This window comes from Oculina patagonica, chromosome 4 (assembly GCF_052425735.1).
Source record: "Oculina patagonica isolate OP01 chromosome 4, crgOcupat, whole genome shotgun sequence".
NCBI lineage: Eukaryota > Metazoa > Cnidaria > Anthozoa > Scleractinia > Oculinidae > Oculina > Oculina patagonica.
Window position 1 is genome coordinate 42,517,735 of NC_135761.1, and position 20,997 is coordinate 42,538,731.

At 38.6% G+C, this 20,997-nt stretch overlaps 1 protein-coding gene and 1 pseudogene across 1 annotated transcript; one reads left to right on the forward strand and one right to left on the reverse strand.

Annotated features, from left to right (window-relative positions):
- Positions 1-3,654: 3,654 nt before the first annotated feature.
- On the reverse strand, positions 3,655-7,604 carry LOC144648486 (uncharacterized; annotated as a pseudogene).
- A 10,499-nt stretch (positions 7,605-18,103) lies between these two features.
- LOC144648888 (uncharacterized) lies at positions 18,104-20,782 on the forward strand. Its single transcript, XM_078508335.1, has 4 exons — positions 18,104-18,229; positions 18,705-19,041; positions 19,616-19,651; positions 20,356-20,782. Exons 1-4 carry the CDS (start codon positions 18,191-18,193, stop codon positions 20,688-20,690), a joined length of 747 nt encoding a protein of 248 aa, XP_078364461.1. The 5' UTR covers positions 18,104-18,190; the 3' UTR covers positions 20,691-20,782.
- The last annotated feature ends 215 nt before the right edge of the window (positions 20,783-20,997 follow it).

Genomic DNA, 20,997 nt, shown 5'->3' on the forward strand with positions numbered 1-20,997 from the left:
TGTCTGCCTGTCCATCCATCTGTCTGTGCAGTCAGTAAGTCAGTCAGTCAGATGGACAGACAGACAAAGAATAAAAGGGGAGAAAAAGAAAACTCTCTCTATCAGTGACATGATTGGCAAAAACATGTATACATCAAAAGTATCAACCCCCTCCCTCTCCAAAAAGAGCCAACAGTATTAAAGTGGATGTATTTTACTTACTATATCTTTCAAAAAATCTGACAAATTCTTTCGGCACACAAAGTCGTCTGGGAAGAGATCATGCAAATCTCCCCTTTTTAGATCATTAAATGTCCCAACATTGATATTGTATCCTGTCGAGATTTAGGGAAAAATACATTTTAGCCTTATAGTCATTATATTAATATTCAGGGTTTGTACCTGTTTTCACAAATGGATGGCAGAGCTGGGGGGGGGGGCTGGGTGGGGCCTAAGGACCCCCCAGAATTTCGAAAAAATAAAAACTTACTAAGAGAAGATTTGTTTAAGCCCCCCCCCACACACACACACACACACACTTGAATTCACTAGTCAGCCACCCCCCCCCCCCTCAACTTGGAAAAATGCTCTGCTGTCCCTGAAAGGTGACAGTGAAGTAATTGTTTGATATTCTTAATTCTGTTATTGGAAATTAATATGACAGAGCAGTTGCTTAATAAAGTTGTTGACTGAGAAAATGTATAATCTATATGCAAAATTTGTGATTTCGTAGGCTACATGTATCTAAATTTTGTTTGCTTTTCAGCTTTGTCTAATAAATCTTGTGAAATTTTGTGGTCTGTGACTTTTCCTTTTTTTACTTCCAATGGCTATGGCTAGTGAATTTATAAACCACTGAATGCAATTGTGACACGACACATCTAGAAAATTCTAGCTTGGCTTTATGTGAAGGTCCTGAAGGGAGGGAGGGGAGGGGGTGTAAATCGCATTTTTCCAGCCCACATTTCGCCCAAATCCCATCTCTCAGCCAAATGTTCTCCCAAATTTCTCAATACACTTCCCAGTTCTATTTTTTTTCTGTCTATGATTCCCATTCCTATGGCCAAATCCCAGAATTCCATTTTCCTTATGAAAAATTGCCCCCAAAAAACAGTTTTATTTATTTTACCCCTTCACCCATTGCGTTGATATGATTGGTTCATTTCTCCATTAGAACGCATTTGAAAAATCATGATTGGTTCACTTTCCTTTAGCATGTGAAAGGAGAAATTTTATTGATTAAAAACTGGAAATACAAGTTGAGGTTGTTTTTTGGCATCGTGATCGCGTAAGCCTTCACATTTTATCCCATCGGGGCAGTGTCAGGCCGGAAAAAAGTACAGTTTTTGATGCTAACTTAACAGTAAAAGAAGTAGTTATTTATGTTTTTATGATTCTGTTGTCTTTGCTGTGTCTACTTTCCTTTTTTCAAACATCTTTTTGTTTTATCTGATCTTGTACACCCCATCTTTGCGAGGGGCCGGGGGAGGGGAGTTGATAACTGCGCGCCCTTTTTTCAATCATGAATGAAACTCAGTAAAAGTTCCTCAAAGACAGAAATTAAATATGGCGTGGAAGTGTGTTCTATGTGCTTTTACTGCTCTGTTCCCTTTCGATTCTGATCGTGCATTATAAATTGCGACACGCCAGTTCTGAAACGTGTGTAATGAAATGTAATCTCAATGGCTGCACGAAAGAATACTGGAATTTGAAATCATTTGCTTCCCATGTTTACGGCAGGCACTCGATGTTTTTGCAATGCAGTGGACCAAGCGAAACTGGTGGTAAACCAACATTGACGACTTTAGATGTGCAATCAGGTACTCATAGCGCATGTAACTTAAAGCACAAATGTTGCAAAGGCCAGCCATTTCTTCTAGCTGGTAAAAAATTTCCTGTGGTTAAACCATTGCAGAATAGAGCCCTCCCAATTGGTTTTCCCCCCACTTCCTCACATTTTTCTTTGTACAAACCAAAAAGTTTTTCTTTGTTGTGTTTCAGGTGAAGAACTGGCTGTGCATCACCACCAAGAATATCACTAAGCCATGATCTTCTCTTTCCACTACAGTCAGCTGTTGTGTAGGAGGACCTTTCAGTACATTTAGGGCTGTACAGGAACTCAACCAAGAAGGCCAATTGTTCTTGACTGGTATGCATTGCTGTTGTTTCTTCGTCCTTGGAAACTGTTGCAGCTGCCCCATGATGGTTGTAATGAAGGCGAGCCTGTGTTATTTCATATGCAGTGCAAGAAACTTGCTGGCCATCTTTCATGAGATTGAAATTTTCTTTCAGGGTCTAGTTGTCTAGTTGTGGTGCTACACAACTAAGAATTTGAACTCTTTCCTTTGAAGAGCTTGCACTAGCATAAGCTGAGGAGAGCCCCTGGATGATGCCAGAATATGCTTTACACTATGGGAAAAATATTTGAGCATTATTATAAATGGATGATTATTTAAGATGCAATCAACTGTATCCACTTGTAATTGTATAAGTAGTAATAATAATAATAACTATTATTATTATTATTTTTTTTTTATTTGGATGAGGCTGGGTATGATATGAAGAATTATACAGATTGAGGAGGGTGTGCGGATAACACCATAATTCTTCATATCATACGAAAGCCGAATTCAATTATTATTTATTCAAAATATTTTCAGAGCTCTAAAAGCACAAAATGCCATTGAATGGGTTCTTACTTTGGCGTAGAATGTTCGCAAAACAGTGACCAATTCCTATTTTTATTTTGCATGCTCTAGCTGTTTGGCATAAAAGCCGTTGTTGAGTGACATCAATCATCCAATAATTTTTCTATTATTGGACGATTCAGAAGCTTCGGGCTGTGGATGAATGTAACCGATATTGCTCGCAAACTTTGCGTTCAAAGACAGACCGCTGAAGTCTATCATACAGATGCGTTAGCAGCTGGAGAAACTTTAGATCACCAGCGGCTGGGAAACGAACTTCAGGTTACTGATGAACATTTTCTTATCCTACAAGAGGAGCTGCATGTAAAAAATCGACTTAGTGTACTGTAGCAATCCCACCCTGGCCTCACATACAACCAGATTCGCTTAGTGTTGGCGTGCATTATCCATGATCTGGAAGTTTGAATGTCTTTGGAAACGGAAGCCTTTTTTATTAAGTTTCAACTCAGCTCTGTAAATTCTTTATTCATTTTTTCTGGTATCATTTTTCATTTTGGTGTCTGTTAATTAAGCTTATGATCAATAAATAGCTTTTCTCTCGTTTAGAAAAACTGTATTTCTGTCAGTGATTTTTTAGCGGGAAATCGCGGCCGCGCCAGTAGAGCGGGAAACTACAGGCATCCCTGAAATCTATAAACATAGACCATTTAAACGGAAAACATAAATGCAAATCCCTTATGTAAGTTCTTTTTAAAACTGAGAAATTTTGGTAGAACATGCCACCAAAAAATTGTGTGGGATTCAAGCCACTCAGCAAAGGCCATAGCCAGAATGGAAATGTGCTCACAGTGTCGTTGAAAACAGGAACATAAGGGCCAAGTCAAAGGCTGTAAAACGCCAGATTCCAAGGTGAAACTCCAAAGTATACCAGGAAGGCTGGTACAGGCAACAGATGCTGTTAGGGGAGAAATTTTATCCCAGTTTAAAATAGCACCTGAATTAACCCAGTGCTGCAAGTCATGTTTTATCAAGCTACATCGAGCAACAACTGAATTTGCAACTGCACTTGAAGCTTCTGATGATGCTGTGTTTTTTCCCATACAATCTCAAGAGATGTTCTTTCTGTTAACGAAATGTGAAAACAAATTTTTTATACAAGGATAATATGAACACTCGATCGGGTCAAAAGTTTCATGTTTAGATGACGTGGGGTACTCAAATAAAGTGGCGACAGTGAAACAAATACAGTAGAACCCCGGTAGAACTCTAAAGGGAAACGAAAAACTGTTCGAGTTAGCGGGGTTTCAAGTTATCGGGGTAGATTGAATATTTAATTTACCAAGTTAATAATTGATAGCTTACTTATTTTTCAGCACCTCAGTATACAGCACAGTGCAAATTAAACTTATCTCGTCAGAAACTCTAATACGATTATAAATTCTTAGAATAAGAGTGAAAAAAGGCTGTCAAATAGGTGATCTGTTTTGTTGCTCTAATCAATGGGCAACCGTGGCGAGTTGCAAGAACCGGAATTCGAGTTATCAGGGTAAACTTGACCCAAATTTGAATCAAGGGAAACAAAATTTAGTTCGAGTTAGCGGGGTTCGAGTTAACCGAGTAAAAACGACTTAAAAGTGAGTTCAAATCTAAGGGAAATGGAAGTATGTTCCAGTTAACGGGGTTGTTCGAGTTATCCAAGTTCGAGTTACCGGGGTTCCACTGTATAACAAATACTTACACTAGGAACTGTTTGCTTTGCCAAAGCTTCCGATTTCCAATCCGTTGAAGAAGCCATGGCATGAGTTTTAAAACTTACTCGAAACTTACAGAGCCAAAATGTCGCTCCGGATGACTCCGTTAGCTTCCGAACGGTAAACTGAGCTTTCAAGGCATTATGGGATTTTTGTCCGCTGACTGTTAATATCACTCGATTCTGAAGCAGATTTCGCCTTAAATAGCAATAGCAAGATTTTTACCTGTCCCAGGATAAAAAACAAATATCATAAACATGTTGAGTGACTTCTTGTGGGTGGATGTGTCGACACAAGCATGGTTCGATGCCAATACAAAAGATGTAGAAAGTAGTGCAGGAACAAAATATCCTTCTGAGCTACTTACCGATACTGCCTTGTTGTTTACAGACTCATGCACATCAATAGACATGAAGATGTTCCTGTATTTACTGCGTTTAGGCATTGCTATAAGTTCACCTCATGCTCATACTCATGCTGTCATTTCAAACACACATCTATTGCTGACATTTCAAACACTTTGTAACTGGTAGGACATGCACCTATCAGTATGCACACAAACGACTGTCCATTACAGTTTGTCATTTTTTTCTATGTACACACTTGCTATGGTAGATTTTCAACACAAACGTATTTAAAAACACTTCTTTGACAAAGTGATTCAAACTTGAAAATGAAAAATTGAAACCCCTTCGTTTTTTGTGTGGAGGTAGGTTACCTTGGGGGATGAACAAAAACGAGCATATTTTAATTGACAGATTTATTGTTGCCATGGTAACCGCACTTGGTCACGCAAGCCTCAGGTTCATGTTTTGAGCTAAAATTTCACTCTCAAAATATAAAAAATTACGAGTCTAGTTCTCCGGTAAATGTAAACCAAATCAATAAAATCCCATCACAAAGTAGAGTCATTCTCCAGTTTATAAAATTTATCGTAAAATTATTTTGCGATTTATGAACAAGGAAAAAATTGTTGCTTTATCATAGTGTCTGTCGGCCATTTTGACAGGTGGAAAAATCAAGCATGACCAATTTTGCACTCAATTTTTTGAAACCAAATTAGCCAGTTCTTCATGATGTTTTTTTATCTGGACGTGGAAATTAAAGAACAGCTAACTATATATTAACACCTGCATTGATAGTTCTGCTCCCAAAATGAAAATATCGCTCAACAACCTCTATAGATGTGAAATGACAATATTGTAGTAAAATTTAAATTATTTATCATTTGTAATTAGTGTTTACTTAATGTAATTCCAGTGCTTGCATTTTAAAATGCCTGATTTTTATTATCAGTTGTCATTTATGTGGCAGAGCATTTTAGAAATAATGGGTGTAGAGAGGGGGGTGGTTTGACTATCCCGAAATAAACTACTCGGCAAGTTTTCCGGCATATTTACATGGAACATTACCCATGAGGGGCTGCAATTAAGTGATGTCAACTGTAAGTTCCCGATTTTTTATGAAGATTTAACTTAATTTGCAATTACTAAAAATGTTATAATCTGTCAGCAGCATTTGATTAAACTGAATAAAAATATTAAATTTAAAAATAGACGAGTAACCAGGGTAAGACATAGTAAAATATTAAAAAGCGATCTCTGGTTAAAAATATGATGAAAACGAGCTTTCGACTACCAGTCTGTAGTCTTTGACAAGTAATGAATAAAAAGCGCGAACGTAAAATATATACTATAAGAAGTGCGAAAAAGCAAAATTATAATAAAAACAATAAAAATGTTTGTGTGCGGGTAAAAATGCTAATGAAAGGTTCAAAATAAAATTGAATATTGTCTTGGTAATTGTTTCGCATTATTGTCAGCATGGTTCGTAATTGCTGTGTGCCAGGATTCCAAAGTTTTTCTAACGCGAAAATTTCCTTTATCAATCACACGTGCACTGTCAAAATCGATGGAATGGTCGTTCAACCAGGCATGTGAGGCGATGTTGGAACCTTTTTTAAAGGTTTTTGTGTTTCTAATATGTTCTTTTTTTCTTGTTTTTAAACATCTTCCTGTCTCGCCGATGTAACTCCACGGGCACGGGCAGTCGGCGCATGGTATCTTATAGACGACATTTGTTTGTAGTTCCGCCGGAGGTCTTGCTTTCGGGGAAACAAACTCTTGTTGTAATGTCTTAAGGGGTCTGCTAGTAGTTTGGATTCCATTGTTTCTTAGAAGTCTCGAGAGAGGTTCAGTTAGGCCTTTGACGTAAGGTAAAACCGCAAGGCCACAATGTGAGTCTGAAGGATCAGCCCATCCGAAAAACATTCCTACCAATTCTTCTGGAGATGGTGTGATTGCCAGAGGTGGTTTCTTATTCAGAATGTTAGATATGACCGATTGTGGGTAGCTGTTCGATTTCAGAGCATCAGTGACGTGACTTAATTCTTTCGCTTTTCCCTCAGGGGTACTTGGGAGGTTAGAAGCACGATTCAGGAGAGTAGAGGCAGTACTCAGTTTGTGTTTCTTTTCATGGTGTGAATAAAAATCCAAATATCGGTCTGTGTGAGTAGATTTCCTGTAAACATCGATAGTTATGACGCCATTGCTCCTGGATACCAAAGTGTCTAAGAAGGGTATCTGTCCGTTACTCTCATGTTCAATGGTAAAGGCTATTTTTGAGTCAATTGAGTTAAGAGTGTCATGAAAGGATGCGACAGAGTGTTTCTTTATAATGACAAAACTATCATCGACGTAACGCTTCCAAATTTTTGGAGGTGTCGAGGAGGCAGTGATCGCTGATTCTTCGATGATCTCCATGCAGAGATTTGCAACAACAGGACTGACAGGGCTTCCCATTGCGCAACCATGGATCTGTTTGTAGATGGAATCATTGTAAACGAAGTAGTTGTTCGAAAGAGTGAAATCCAGAAGAGAAACAATAATTATCATCAGTAGTGAGGCTGGTTCTTAGATGTAAGTTGGTATCTTCATTGAGTTTTTCTCGGATGTATTCACAGGCTTTCTTAACAGGGATGGCAGTAAAGAGTGAGACGACATCAAAAGAAACCATGGATTCGTCATCAGTAATTTCTAGATTGGCGACTTGGTCAACAAATTCACTTGAGTTAGAGACAGAATAACCGTTGCAGTTCTGGATGGGTGCTAGGATGTCGGTGAGAAATTTGGATGTGTTATAGAGAGCAGAACCAATACAGGAGACAATAGGTCGAAGAGGATAACCTGGTTTGTGATGTTTAATAGAACCTCGTATGGCGGGTGGAACAGCGTCAGTGGATCGTAGTTTTCGATAAGTCGACTCGTCAATCTTATCTTTCTTCTTGAGATCTAGTAACATGTGGTTAAGTTCTCTTTCGATTGGAGATTTCTGAACCAGCTGGTAGGTCAGGTGATCACTGAGTAAGGCTTCCATTTTCTCGTTATAATCAGCTCTATCCATAACAACAAAACAGTTACCTTTGTCCGCTTTCATAACTAGGCGAGTGTCGTCTGCTTTCAGGTTGTTAAGAGCTCTTCTTTCGGCTTTTGAGATGTTATTATGTGCCGGCAGACAAGCTCTGTGAAGGATGGAGGCGGTGGACGTTCGGATGGCATCTTTGGTGTCGTCCGGAAGTCGGACAATGGCTGCTTCTACCTCGGCGACAATGTCTTTGGTCGGGATCTTCCGAGGTGTTGGTGCAAATTTCGGACCTTTTTCTAAGATAGAACGTTCGTCCGAAGAGAGTGGCGTTTTGGATAGATTAACTACCCAGTTATCTTTGTTGATAGGTGTGGATTGGTTCGTGTTAGTTTCCTTGCTGAGGTTTGAAAACTTTTTGGCGTGTCTCATCTCAATAGTTGCACGGACTGAGCGAGATCTGTGTTTCAAGAATTGGGAGATCGCAGAGGAAATGTCATCGTTGACAAGAGTTGAGAGCCGCTGCGTTGTTTCATCAAGGGTCGTTTTCATGTGTCGGATCTGACTGTGGCATATAGAAATTCTTGCTCTCAGGCAGTGTTTGCTTGCTCTTTCCATAATTTGCTTGAATATTGGGTTTCTTCCGGGAGGTTTAAACCTGAGCGACTTTGGAATCCATTGCTGATCTAACGCTTTGTGTGCGAAACGTAAATGGCGGTGGTGGGCTTGAAGTTTATACGTAGTCTTCTCTAAAGTTCGTGCTAGTTTGAGGGCTTCCAGCCCAGCCTCTTGGCGGATACGTTTAAAAATAGACGAGTAACCAGGGTAAGACATAGTAAAATATTAAAAAGCGATCTCTGGTTAAAGATATGATGAAAACGAGCTTTCGACTACCAGTCTGTAGTCTTTGACAAGTAATGAATAAAAAGCGCGAACGTAAAATATATACTATAAGAAGTGCGAAAAAGCAAAATTATAATAAAAACAATAAAAATGTTTGTGTGCGGGTAAAAATGCTAATGAAAGGTTCAAAATAAAATTGAATATTGTCTTGGTAATTGTTTCGCATTATTGTCAGCATGGTTCGTAATTGGCTTTTTCGCACTTCTTATAGTATATATTTTACGTTCGCGCTTTTTATTCATTACTTGTTAAAGACTACAGACTGGTAGTCGAAAGCTCGTTTTCATCATATTTTTAACCAGAGATCGCTTTTTAATATTTTACTTAAAATATTAAACTTAATACAAATTGGAACTTTCAAGTCATAATGGTCCAGTTACAAAACAAATCATATTTTCCAATGTTTTAATTAGGTGGCCACTGAATTCCTGTGGAAAACAGAAAGATTGCAGTTACCAACAATTATTGATCATGACAAGGGAAAACCTGTAAAGAAAAATACCCATTTAAAAAAAGTAAAGAAAACAAAAGAAAAGAAAACAGCACCACCTAGGCTCAGCAAAATTTAAACGGCTATTGTAGTTTCTAAATGTCATAAAATGTTTTTGGGCTTTTCGGAGGTCAACAGGCCTAGGTGACAACGTCTTTTACAACAATGGCTCTGAAAGCATCAACAGCAGTTTGAAGAAAGGAATCGCCAAACAGAAACAGCGATCCAGTCCTGACGAGCCATCGAAGTGCTCCTCTGGAGAGTTTATTGATATCGCAGAGACATTTGTTGGCAAATTCAGAAGAAATGTCCACCAAGCCGTAAAAGGTGATAGACCATATAAGCTCGCCCCAAAATTCAGAAGCCTTGAAGTTACAAAAGAAGTGAGGAGAGGGCTTTCTCCAAGAGAAAGAGTGGCGAAGATTGCTACAGTAGACCAAGCCGGAGCAAATGCTTAGTCAACATGGAGCTTGCGCCTGAACCAGCACCTGTATAGAGAAACCTTCATCTCTTCCTCTGGATTTTGATTTCACTGGCCTACCACAGACATTCCAAGCAACGTGGGGTTTCATTGGTCTAGAGCAGAACAAATTTCTGCATAAAGTAACCATTCTTGATTTTACAATTTAAAATGGGATGCATTTTGTTAATTGAGGGGCAAGTTAAAGGAAATCATGTGCTTTCTTTAAATTATGAAATACTACTGGAGTGAGGAGAATAAAAAACTCTTGATGAAAACAGAGAACTTTCAAACAAATCCACTAACAACTATGGCTGTATCAAACCACCTCTCCCGAACATTTCAATTGAAAACATTAGGGTGGATGAACTTCACTTACTTCTTCGGGTGACAGGTCACAAGTTTTTGCACAATTGAATTTGAGTACTTTGTATATTTCTTAAAATGATACATTACATTGTAAACAATTCTTATGATATTCTTAATTTTCCCCTTTTCTAGACAAGCGGGAGAAAAACCTCATCAATGATGCTCTACAAAGAGACAAAAAGAGTACCATCAATAAGTCAAAATCAGCACAATATTGGAAAACTTGTGGAAGCTATCAGAAGCAGTAGGGTGAGCTTCAGTGTTTGGGAGAAGTGCAACGCAGATGGCACTGCAAGTGGACTATATGAATGGACAAGTATGGTAGGGAATGAGAAGAAAAAAGTCTGCCTGACAAGTTTACAGACCTGCTTCCTACAAAATATGCCGATAAAATAACTCAAATCTGGAAGGTAATGCTAACTTCCCCTGAATGGCACCAGTCTGGGAGGAGGCATTCTGGAATTTAAGGGACATGTAGGTGTGATTGGGGACAAACCGAATGCTGAACATCAACAAGAGGGCTTTGGGGCTGGAATTGTCGAAACCATCTAGTCTGGCTCATATTCAAGCATGTGGCATATTTTTGCATTCAGCAACATCCTGGGTTTTCCTATTCACACCATTTACCCAGAAGTTCAAGGCTCTCTCATCTTTCGGAATTATGTGAATGTCCTTATCACAGCTTCGCAGATACAGCCACCTCAGCTTGTACTGTAAGCAGCTTTTTCAACCTTTTTAATTTCATGATTAATTTTTCAGGAAATTGTTTTATCCAAAAGGTGTCATGCCAACAAAGCTTGAAGCCTTTGTTGGTTTTATGAATAATGGAAGTGAATCTGAGTTCTTTAAGAGGTTTACATTGCACATGACACTGCCACAACTAAATGCTCTCCTGACAGAGCTAGAATCAACAGTCACATTTCTGGATCAAATTCCCAGAGCAGTCGCTGTTGTAGGTAGAAATAAAACTGCCGAAGGAAACAACACATGGGGCTCTTCAGAAGGGCCGAAGACCATGGTCTACGGTGGATAAGCCACCTGGTAGGGAAGGACACTACCAATGCTCTGGCCTGCGAGGAAAGAAGTGCTACAGTGCATTTTCCTCTCACTAAAGACAATTTCGATCTGATGTGCCACTTCCTGAAAGGAAGCATCAATACCACCATCTAAGAAGAAAACCTGGCAGCCACATGGGGGGCTATAATGGATGAAGTTGGAATTGATGGGGAAAACCCAGCAATGAGTGAAGAAAGACCCAATGTCAATTTTCTGTCAACCTTTTTTACGGCATCCAGGAGCATCATAATGGCCATTATGATAAGGTTTGTGCCTTTATCAGTCATGTTACATTAATTAATATCCATATACCTCCCTTGTTGAAGGGATTTTTTTTTAAACCCCACCCATATGAAAATAAATCCACACATTTCTTTGAGAGTGATAAATGATTGTCGCAGTGAATTTCTTTACATACCTCCCCCACAGAAGGGATTCATTGAAAGAATCCCCCACCGCTCTGGAAATTTCAGTTAAATTTCATACATTTCTTTAAAATTTTTAGTCTTTGAACAAACCACAAAAAAAATTATCTAAAAAAATTATCCTCTAGTCAAATTGAAAACTCTTGTAATAGTTAAGAACTTACCATCGTTGGCGTTACATTACAGATACACTGATTCAGCGTAAGCCGGAAGTTGCATGGAAACGAGACCTACAGTACTGTACCAGTAACTACTAGCGTTTTGGGCGTTTTTACTAGCGTTTTGGGCGTTTCGAGTCGAAAGAAAGCATTTCCTTTACAAATTAGCCACGAATCTTGATCCCTATCAATGTAAAAGTATAAAGAGAAGAAATTTTAATATCTACCAGGCGACAGGTGCAATTCTAACAGCTTAGCAGTAAGATTTTGCTGCCAACTTTAGCCAAACAAACACAAACATAGGCTGAATTTCATCCGTTTTTTCAGGTAGTTTACAATCAATTTTAAATTTTGTTAATCAATAACATGAAACCACTTTAAAATCCAGAATACCTTTTAAGAAACAGATTTTTCTGTGGGAAGGAAGCCCTTTGGTTTTCGATCTGAATAAAAACGTTCTAGTATTAATGTAGAAACATTACCTGTGTTATAAATGAAGACAAGTTTCATTCAAGAAAGAAGAATTTAGGTTTTAAGAATTTATATGCAAAATTCAGAAAAAATAAATGCACCTAAATGTCCATCATGTTTCTTTCTTCTCATGAACCGATACTTTGTTGTTGGACGTTGTTTCGTCTTGTAAAAAGCGCAGGTAGCTATGATGATGATGACCACAAGGAAATTCGCATTAATAAAATGCTTGTAAACATAACTTTACGCGTAGTTTTTGTTTATTTTAGTGATATTAATATTGTTAATATAGTTTAATGAAGCCAACACATGTTAGCATCGCATTACATTGCACATTTGCTTATCGCTGTTTAGTTTGATCGTTTAGCTGTTTTTCATTTTTATCACCGACTTCTAGCCACTCATCTCAACGAAATGTCCTCGAAAACAAAAGCAAAACGTAAGAATAAGTGCCCCGGTTGCGGAACACCGAAGGATATTCACGATTTCGCAGCAATGGGCAAACACTGCGAAGGTCCCGATGAACCAGATCCTGCAAATTAAATTTTTCACAATATCATTAAATGTTTCACAATTTTTCCATGAGTGCCTGTTGGCTATAAGATGGTAGACAGCCAAGAAGCTCCCTGGCTGTTCTCGCTGACACGTACAGCTCTTGTATGGTATATGAGTCCTGTTAACCAATCAAACCCAGGAATTGCAATACCGGTAATTACATTGGCTTATTTTTAACAAACGATATCCAATGCGCGCTCGTGGAGGACTAGTTATCAGTAATATACTCATATAATCTTTTTCTTACAGGGAAGTAAGACGGATTGTGTATGTTCCCTTTACTGGGCAATCGATCCGTGGTCTAACTGCGAATGAAATCCGGGCACACATGGAGTTTAAACAAGTATTGAACTCCGGAAACTTATCCGCGGTAATGGGAGAGCTGATATAACTTGGCCATCAGTTTTCAACGATTGGGGTGCAACAAATTACCGATGATTATATAGCCACTGTTGCCCCTCTTCTTGAGGGAGCAATGAGTGATGTAATTCCGTTGTATGCCATTATGTGTTGGTTTGCCTCAGAGGTAAGTAGAGTGGATTCAGTTTCTGGTAATATAGTTAAAAGATAAATAACGCAATAAATTTGAGTCCAATTTTTTCATTTTCAGATTTGCAAGATGCTTTAGCTTTACTTTAGTTCCATTGGTTCGCGGTGAAGTTCCAAAATATGTCGTTGGAACTAGAACAGCTGCCAGATGCGCCCGCACCTGCCAAGAAGACCTTTTGAAAAGATTTACTGACGACGTAGTAAATTTCGCTCAGAATTCCAGTACAGAAGAGGTAAGAAAGCAGTCTTAGCTTTTCCTCTCAAAGAACGCAATTTTATTTGTTCCATTAGCTTTTAAGTTTGATTTTTTTATTCTTATGAGTACCTATCTAATGTCAAAGTTTCCAGTCCAGTTAAACATCTACTTCCTGTCTATGCTCGGAAAATGTACGTCACGACAATGGACATTTCAATACTTGAATATGCCAGTATTGTTTGGGGCAATAAAAACAACAAGATCCTAATGGATTCAATCCAAGTTTTACAAAATAAAGCCGCTAAATTGATTCTGGATAGGTCGACGCATTCGTCTTCATCCGAAGCACTATCAGATCAGAAATGTAAATAATAAGTATAAGTAGTTTTTTAACCTTAATGATCAATTGTATTTTTATCGATTTTACTGCGAATTTCAATTTTATATAATTTTTAGTCGTATCGTTCTTAGCTTTTAGGGTTTTTTAATCAACTTTGTAATAATTTCAATTTTCAATTCATTTTTTTTTATGCCATTTTTTTTTTATCTCATGACCTCCCTGAAAACAACACTAGTGAGTGGAGCCTCCTGTTAAAAGATCATTATTATTTTTTTTTAAAATTTCCACAATAGGATGTTACGCTTTGAGATTGCAGAGGATACTTCAGGCGTGATCCATGGCAGCTGATCCCCCCTAATAAATTTCTTTTTGTGTGGCATGTGTTGGTCCACAACATTGTACAACAGCTGATACCAACATTGTCTTAGATATAGGCTGAATCCCACAGGATTTTACAGAGACCTGTACAGAGTCCTTCATCTCTTCCTCTGGATTTTGATTTCACTGGCCTACCACAAATATTCCAAGCAATGTGGGGTTTCATTGGTCTAGAGCAGAAAAAATTTCTGCATAAAGTAACCATTCTTGATTTTACAATTTAAAAGGGGATGCATTCTGTTAATTATTTCTTTAAATTATGAAATACTACTGGAGTGTGGAGAATAAAAGAACTCTTGATGAAAACAGAGAGCTTTCAAACAAATCCACTAACAACTATGGCTGTATCAAACCACCTCTTCTGAACATTCCAATTGAAAACATTAGGGTGGATGAACGTCACTTACTTCTTCGGGTGTCTACAAAGAGACAAAAAATAATATCAACAAGCCAAAATCATCACAAATATGGGACAATATAAGAAAACTTGTGGAAGCTATCAGTAGCAGTAAGGGAAGGGTGAGCTTCAGTGTTTGGGAGAAGCGCAACGCAGATGGCACTGCAAGTGGACTATATGAATGGACAAGTATGGTAGGGAATGACAAGAAAAAAGTCCTAAAAAGTCTGCCTGACAAGTTTACAGACTTGCTTCCTACAGAATATGCTGATAAAATAACTCAAATCTGGAAGGTAATGCTATCTTCTCCTGGATGGCACCAGCCTGGGAGGAGGTATTCTGGAATTGAAGGTGTGATTGGGGACAAACAGAATGATGAACGCCCACAAGAGGGCTTTGGGCTGGAATTGTCGAAACCATCTAGCCTGGCTGATATTCAAGCATGTGGCATACTTTTGCACTCAGCAACATCCTGGGTTTTCCTATTCAAACCGTTTACCCAGAAGTTAAAGGCTCTCTCATCTTTCGGAATTATGTGAATGTCCTTATCACGCCTTCTCAGATACAGCGTTCGACCCTAGCATATATAATGTGGGCACAAACAAGTAATGTCGACCTTCAGGATTGGACCCCAAACCATTTTGTTTCATTGACACCAGCAGCTCAAGCGAAACCATCAGCTCCTCCCTTTACCTCAGTACCCAAAGCATCAAAGAAAAGAGCTCAAAGTCCACCCTCTGTACCACTTGCTACTCCCAAGAAATTGAAGTACACGGGATCATTTTTACAAACACACTTCTCCAACACATGGACCCAGCAGTGGCTGGGCATCGTTGCAGTGCATGGAATGTCAACCAAGTTTCGTTGTACAGCATGCAATTGGACCTTATCCTGTGCAAAACAAGGGATCAAGGATGTAAAGGACCACTTGGACACCAAGGCACATCAAAATCACGCAAAACAGCTACGAAAACAATCCACTCTGTTCCAGACATGTGCTTCTACCCAAAATGACATTGACAAGGTATCGCAACACTTATATATATAATATGTACATGTATATGTAGTATCCCATTCACGATTTATGTGCTTTTGTTGTCCCGTTTTACTTTTTCTTTTTAAGACTAGACAGATCCGCGATGGGACAATAAAACACAGTACCTGGTGTGTGTTAATTATGCTATTTATTAATTAATACTTTTTAATATTCATTTTATGCTGTGTTCACACGTGAGGGTTTTACCAAGGTATTAGAGTTTACTAACCTAGGTAAACATTTTGCGTGTGTAAACACCAAGTGGTACCTTAGTAAACCCCACCCGGGAAATAGAAAGGTAAAAGTTCAATGAACCCTGTGATAAGGCATGGTTAAGGTCAGTAACCAAGGTTGAGATGACAGATATATCCACTTGCAGTCGCATAGTATTACACATCCCATGGTGTCTTGATTGCATCAGTCTCAATCGAGCATGTTTTCACGACTTCGAGAGTCATGGCCAAAAGAAAGACGTACATTCTCACAACAACTAACAATGCGAGAGGTAAAGTTAAAATTATTGCATTGTTTTTTTTTATTAATATTATCATAATCTCCATCTCTTATTTTGCCAGAAATGATGCGACTTGTTGGACACCTTGTCATGGTTGTAAAAAATATAATGAAGTGACAAGTTTGAAAATTCTAACAAAGGCTTAATCTGTGCAATATATTTCAGCTGGACTTGCTATGGGTGTCCACTACCAGCAAGTAATAGGTGAAGGTCCACATTGTCCCATTCCTGTTGTCTGTGCAGTCTGTGGGGATCATCGACTCGGCAAAACCAAAACTGCTAGGGCAGCACTCCGGCTGATGGGCAATGCCCATCATTTCTTCTCATCAGCACAGGATAGGTTCATACCACATTTGTGTTCACGTTCTTCATTTCCTCCCGTGCTGAATGACCTCAGAAATGCCCATCAGCTGGGGGAAATTTCCCTAGCCCATTATGATGGAGGAATGCTGCCAAAGACCTGTCCCATGTGTGAATGTTAATCAGCATACATGTTGTAATATAGTAAGTGTTACTGTGACTGTCACTACTTCTACTGAAGAGTACTTCGGCCCTTGATAAATGAAAAAAAAATTGAATGGTAAATAGAAGATGTTATTAATGTAAACTATAGGTTTGCAATCACTTAAGCCCTCGTAGCTACTGTGTTAGCTTCTAGAGCTGATTACCAATTAAAAGTACTTGGAATGGCCATTACTCCAATCACCATGGAACATTGAGCATAAATTTTACCCAATTGAGTTTACAAATTTCACCTGTTCCACAAGCCATGCAAATGGGTACATTGTATAGGAAAATCCCAATTCAATTCTCTCATAATTATTTAACATACATTTTAAAATCCAATCACTAAACTTTTTGTTATTTCAACAGGGTAGCAAGTCGCCTGGTATTTATTCCGTTTATTGTGGGGCGCCATAGTCCAAATGGACTTGAAGCCCAGCTATCAGCAGAAGCTGAGTGGAAACTCAGATTTGAAGTGGCCCCAAGGGCTCTTGGTGCGCTTTTGGCACTGGATGTGGATGAAATTATCAATGGCAGTAGAATTTTTAAAAGATAAATAGCAAATCTGTATCCGGATGTTGATGAAGAATTTGTGAGAACTATGGGCTCCTGTTATCAATGGCAGACAAGGTGAGCATGTATTATTGATATAAGCCAAAAAATTGAGCCACCAGTATTTATTGAAATTAAACTTTATGCATGAAACTTGTACAACTGGTTTAGTTCACTATATTAAAGGTAGTGCATGTAAATTTCGTCATTATGAAATGATCATTAAATTACGTTCTGTCAAACATGGCCCTGCTATCCAGCAGAGAAATCAGTAGAAGTAGATTGCATAGTTTGTTTTTGACATTAACACGTATATTTTCTCACTGGTGAATGGCAATGTGAGATATCAAGTGATTCACCCGTTGAACAACAGGCACAGTTTCATTTCGCCTTTTCATAAGAGTAATCTACTCATGTAATAATTTTTCCAAGTGTAATTGCATGGTTTGGAAAACAAATACTTATTTTCTAAATTTTTAAAATCGGTGCATATTGGATGCCTATAACTGTCAAATTCTGATTATAAGCCTATAAAACGTTGTAAGGGTTTTCTGTGTGCTTATATCCAGTTAACGAAAAAAAAAAACATTTCAAGACAAAACGTTGTGGTGTTGATGGAAAAAATTTTCAACTTAAAAAGGCATTATTATATAAGCAACATTTTGGCCTGTTAAGTAATGTCATCCGGCAGAGCTGGAGGGCTTACATCCAGGGGGAGGGCTTATAAACCATTTTTGTTTTGTTTCCAGGTTGTTTAGTATATAACGGAGGTGGTATAACTGGAACAATGACCCCTTGATTGGAGAAAAAAATGGTTTTAAAATCTTAAACATGTGGAGATTTGATTCATATTCTAACTTGCTTTACATTAAATCAGTACTATAAACTCATATAATGACTTCTACTTAAAAACTTAGAATTGCTAAAAAAATTTCATTTAAAGGTCCTTGACATTGTAAATGATGATGAACTTTTTTCAAAAGATGACCTTGGATCATACTTCAATCAGATTGTATACCCACTTAGAATAAAGAAATTCCAAGTGAAACACTCACAAACAACCAGTGTAGATGGGCAACCCTTGATTACATCTATTATCATGGACGCCGTAATCTCTGAAGAATGCAACCGAGGATTGGTATGTATCACATGAAATGCTTTGCCATCTACCACAAGTAGAGATTCGACACATTACCAGTTAAATCTAATGTATGCAGTTATACCCTGAACTAAACTCATTTTATAGCTCAGGCAAGTGCATTTCATAGCCATGTAGTTGAGTTTAACAATTAACACAATATTAGTCTTGCAGAAGGTTGTTACATTTGAGCTGACTAGGTTTATTGTCCTATGTAATCAACATTTTTTTTCTCTCTGGATAGTTGTTTAATAGTACAGTAAAAACCGTTTGCATGAAACACTTATCACTCAGAACAATTAACAATTAAGCCATAATCAATTTCAGAAAATGAGAACTAGCCATTTCAGGATTAAAAGGCTCTTATAAAAATTGGATATAACTGTACTACTGCACTTGCGGTTTTTTTTTAGATAGAGATGGTGTTGATTCTAAGAAAAAAGGTAACACTGACACAGCACTTTTCCTGTTACAGTTGCTAACCTGCACAAACCCAAACATCCACTTCAAGCAGGAAACACCAGAAGAGGGTGTGAGAAAGTTTAATGGGATTGCTGTGTCACTTAACACATTTCTAAACATTCTATCTGAAAATGGAGATGAGCCACCAAGCGCAGAGCAACTAAAAAATGAGATCAATCTCCGTGGAATTGGAATGACAAAGAAATCTAAACAAGTTTTCAATGCCAGTGCCAATGGCACAACTATTTCCAGAAGCCAAGATGAGAATGCCACAAAAAGCAAGTGTAAAGTATGTGTTTTCCTGAAGAGGAATGCTTTTCCGCCAGATGCCTGGGAAAACTTTTCGAACTGTAAGTATATAAAGGACATTAGATTTGGTGTTCTGGGTATATTAGCCTTTATTAAAAACTAGCAATGGTATACAGTCAACTCTCTCTAAGATGGACACCTTCGGGACCGGCTCCAACTGTCCATCTTACAGAGGCGTCTGCCTTATACAGAGTTTAGATACAGTAATATAACTAAAGAACAGTAGGGACGGGACCAACAACAGGTGTCTAGCTTACAGAGGTGTCCGCCTTATAGAGGTGTCTGATCAGAGAGAGTTGACTGTATTGCAATTCCTGCATTTTGATTGGTTAACAGGCAATGGTAAATGAGTTCATATAACATTGACCACAAATATGGTAATCAATACGCATGAAGGAAAACAGCTTGGGAGCTAAAATACTGCAATTCTTTGGCCATTTTTAATAAACAATTATTCCACTCGCGCTTTTTGGATATGAGATCATTATAGCCAACTCCATCTCATCAAACGCGCGCTCATGGAATAATTGTTTAAAATCACAATATAGCATTGCACAATATTTTGAATAAGTGCCTTTGATTGTTAAAGTTATTTTTTCTCTATTTCATTCACAGTTTTTGGCCTTGAAACAAAAGAAAATGACGAGAAAGGTATGGCAGTGTGATTGAACAAGAAAACTGTGAGATGTAAAGAATACATTACATTACTGGTATTTTTTTAAACCCATTTAAGCATTCAATAATAAATTACAAACACAGGTGTCTTTTTTAACCTTGACTTTAATATAGAGACTTTTTTATGAAGTCATAAAAGTACTCTAACTAGCAAGATGCATTGCTGACACAGTGCAAGTACTGTGTCTTTGTGAAAAGAAGTGGATTTTCTCCTGAAGCATGGGAGGAGTTTGCAAGATGTAATTATATTTATTATAATAACATGCATGGAATATTACAAAATTTATGAAAACAAGACATTACAAGATCACTTGTAAACATATAGAATGAAACAGTTTGAAAACAAATAACAACACCAAATTACATGCCATCTGACAGGGTGCTGAGAAAACAACACATTATGCAGATAGTTTCGGGGGGAAATGCAATGGATGCGGAAAACACACTAGATTTTGTGGAAATTTCAACAGTTTATAAAATTGATAATAAGCCTTTCTAAACTGTAATTATATCATGCAAAAAAGTTCCCATTTCTTTTTATCACTGACTTTTGTCTCCCGCTCATGACTTTATCTGTTCTTGGTTGAACAGTTTTCCAATCCCAACAATCAACAAGACGATGTTAATGATATCAACAGAATTTCTTTTTTAATTACCTATATCTCTCTCAACTGTGGCAGATTTTGGGTTGATTGATCGGGGAAATATCCAACAGCGGGATTCTGAGTCCACCAGCCAGCAGCAAACTACCCAGGAGGTCGGAAGCCAGCAGGCTCCCCAGCATAACAACCAGCAGCAGACTCCCCAGGGGACCAACAGCCAGCAGCCAGTAGCAAGCTACCAAGGTAACCAACAGCCAGCAGCAACATCCCCAAGTGAGCAACAGCCTCCACAGGTAACCAACAGCAAGCAGCAGGCTCCCCAGTTGGTCCGAATCCAGCAGCAGGCTCCCCAGCTGGTACGAATCCAGCAGCAGGCTCCACAGGTAACCAACAGCAAGCAGCAAGCCCCCTAAGAGACCAACAGCCAACAACAGGCTCCCCAGGTAACCAACAGCCAGCAGCAGGCTCCCCAGCTGGTACGAAGCCAGCAGCAGGCTTCTCAGTTGATCAACATCCAGCAACAGGCTCCCCAAGTGACCAACAACCAGCAACAGGCTCCCCAGGTGACCAACAGCCAAAAACAAGCTCCCCAGGTGACCAACAGCAAGCAGCAGGCTCATCAAGTGGCCAACAGCCAGCAGCAGGCTCCCCAGGTGACCAACAGCAAGCAGCAGGCTTATCAAGTGGCCAACAGCCAGCAGCAGGCTCCCCAGGTGACCA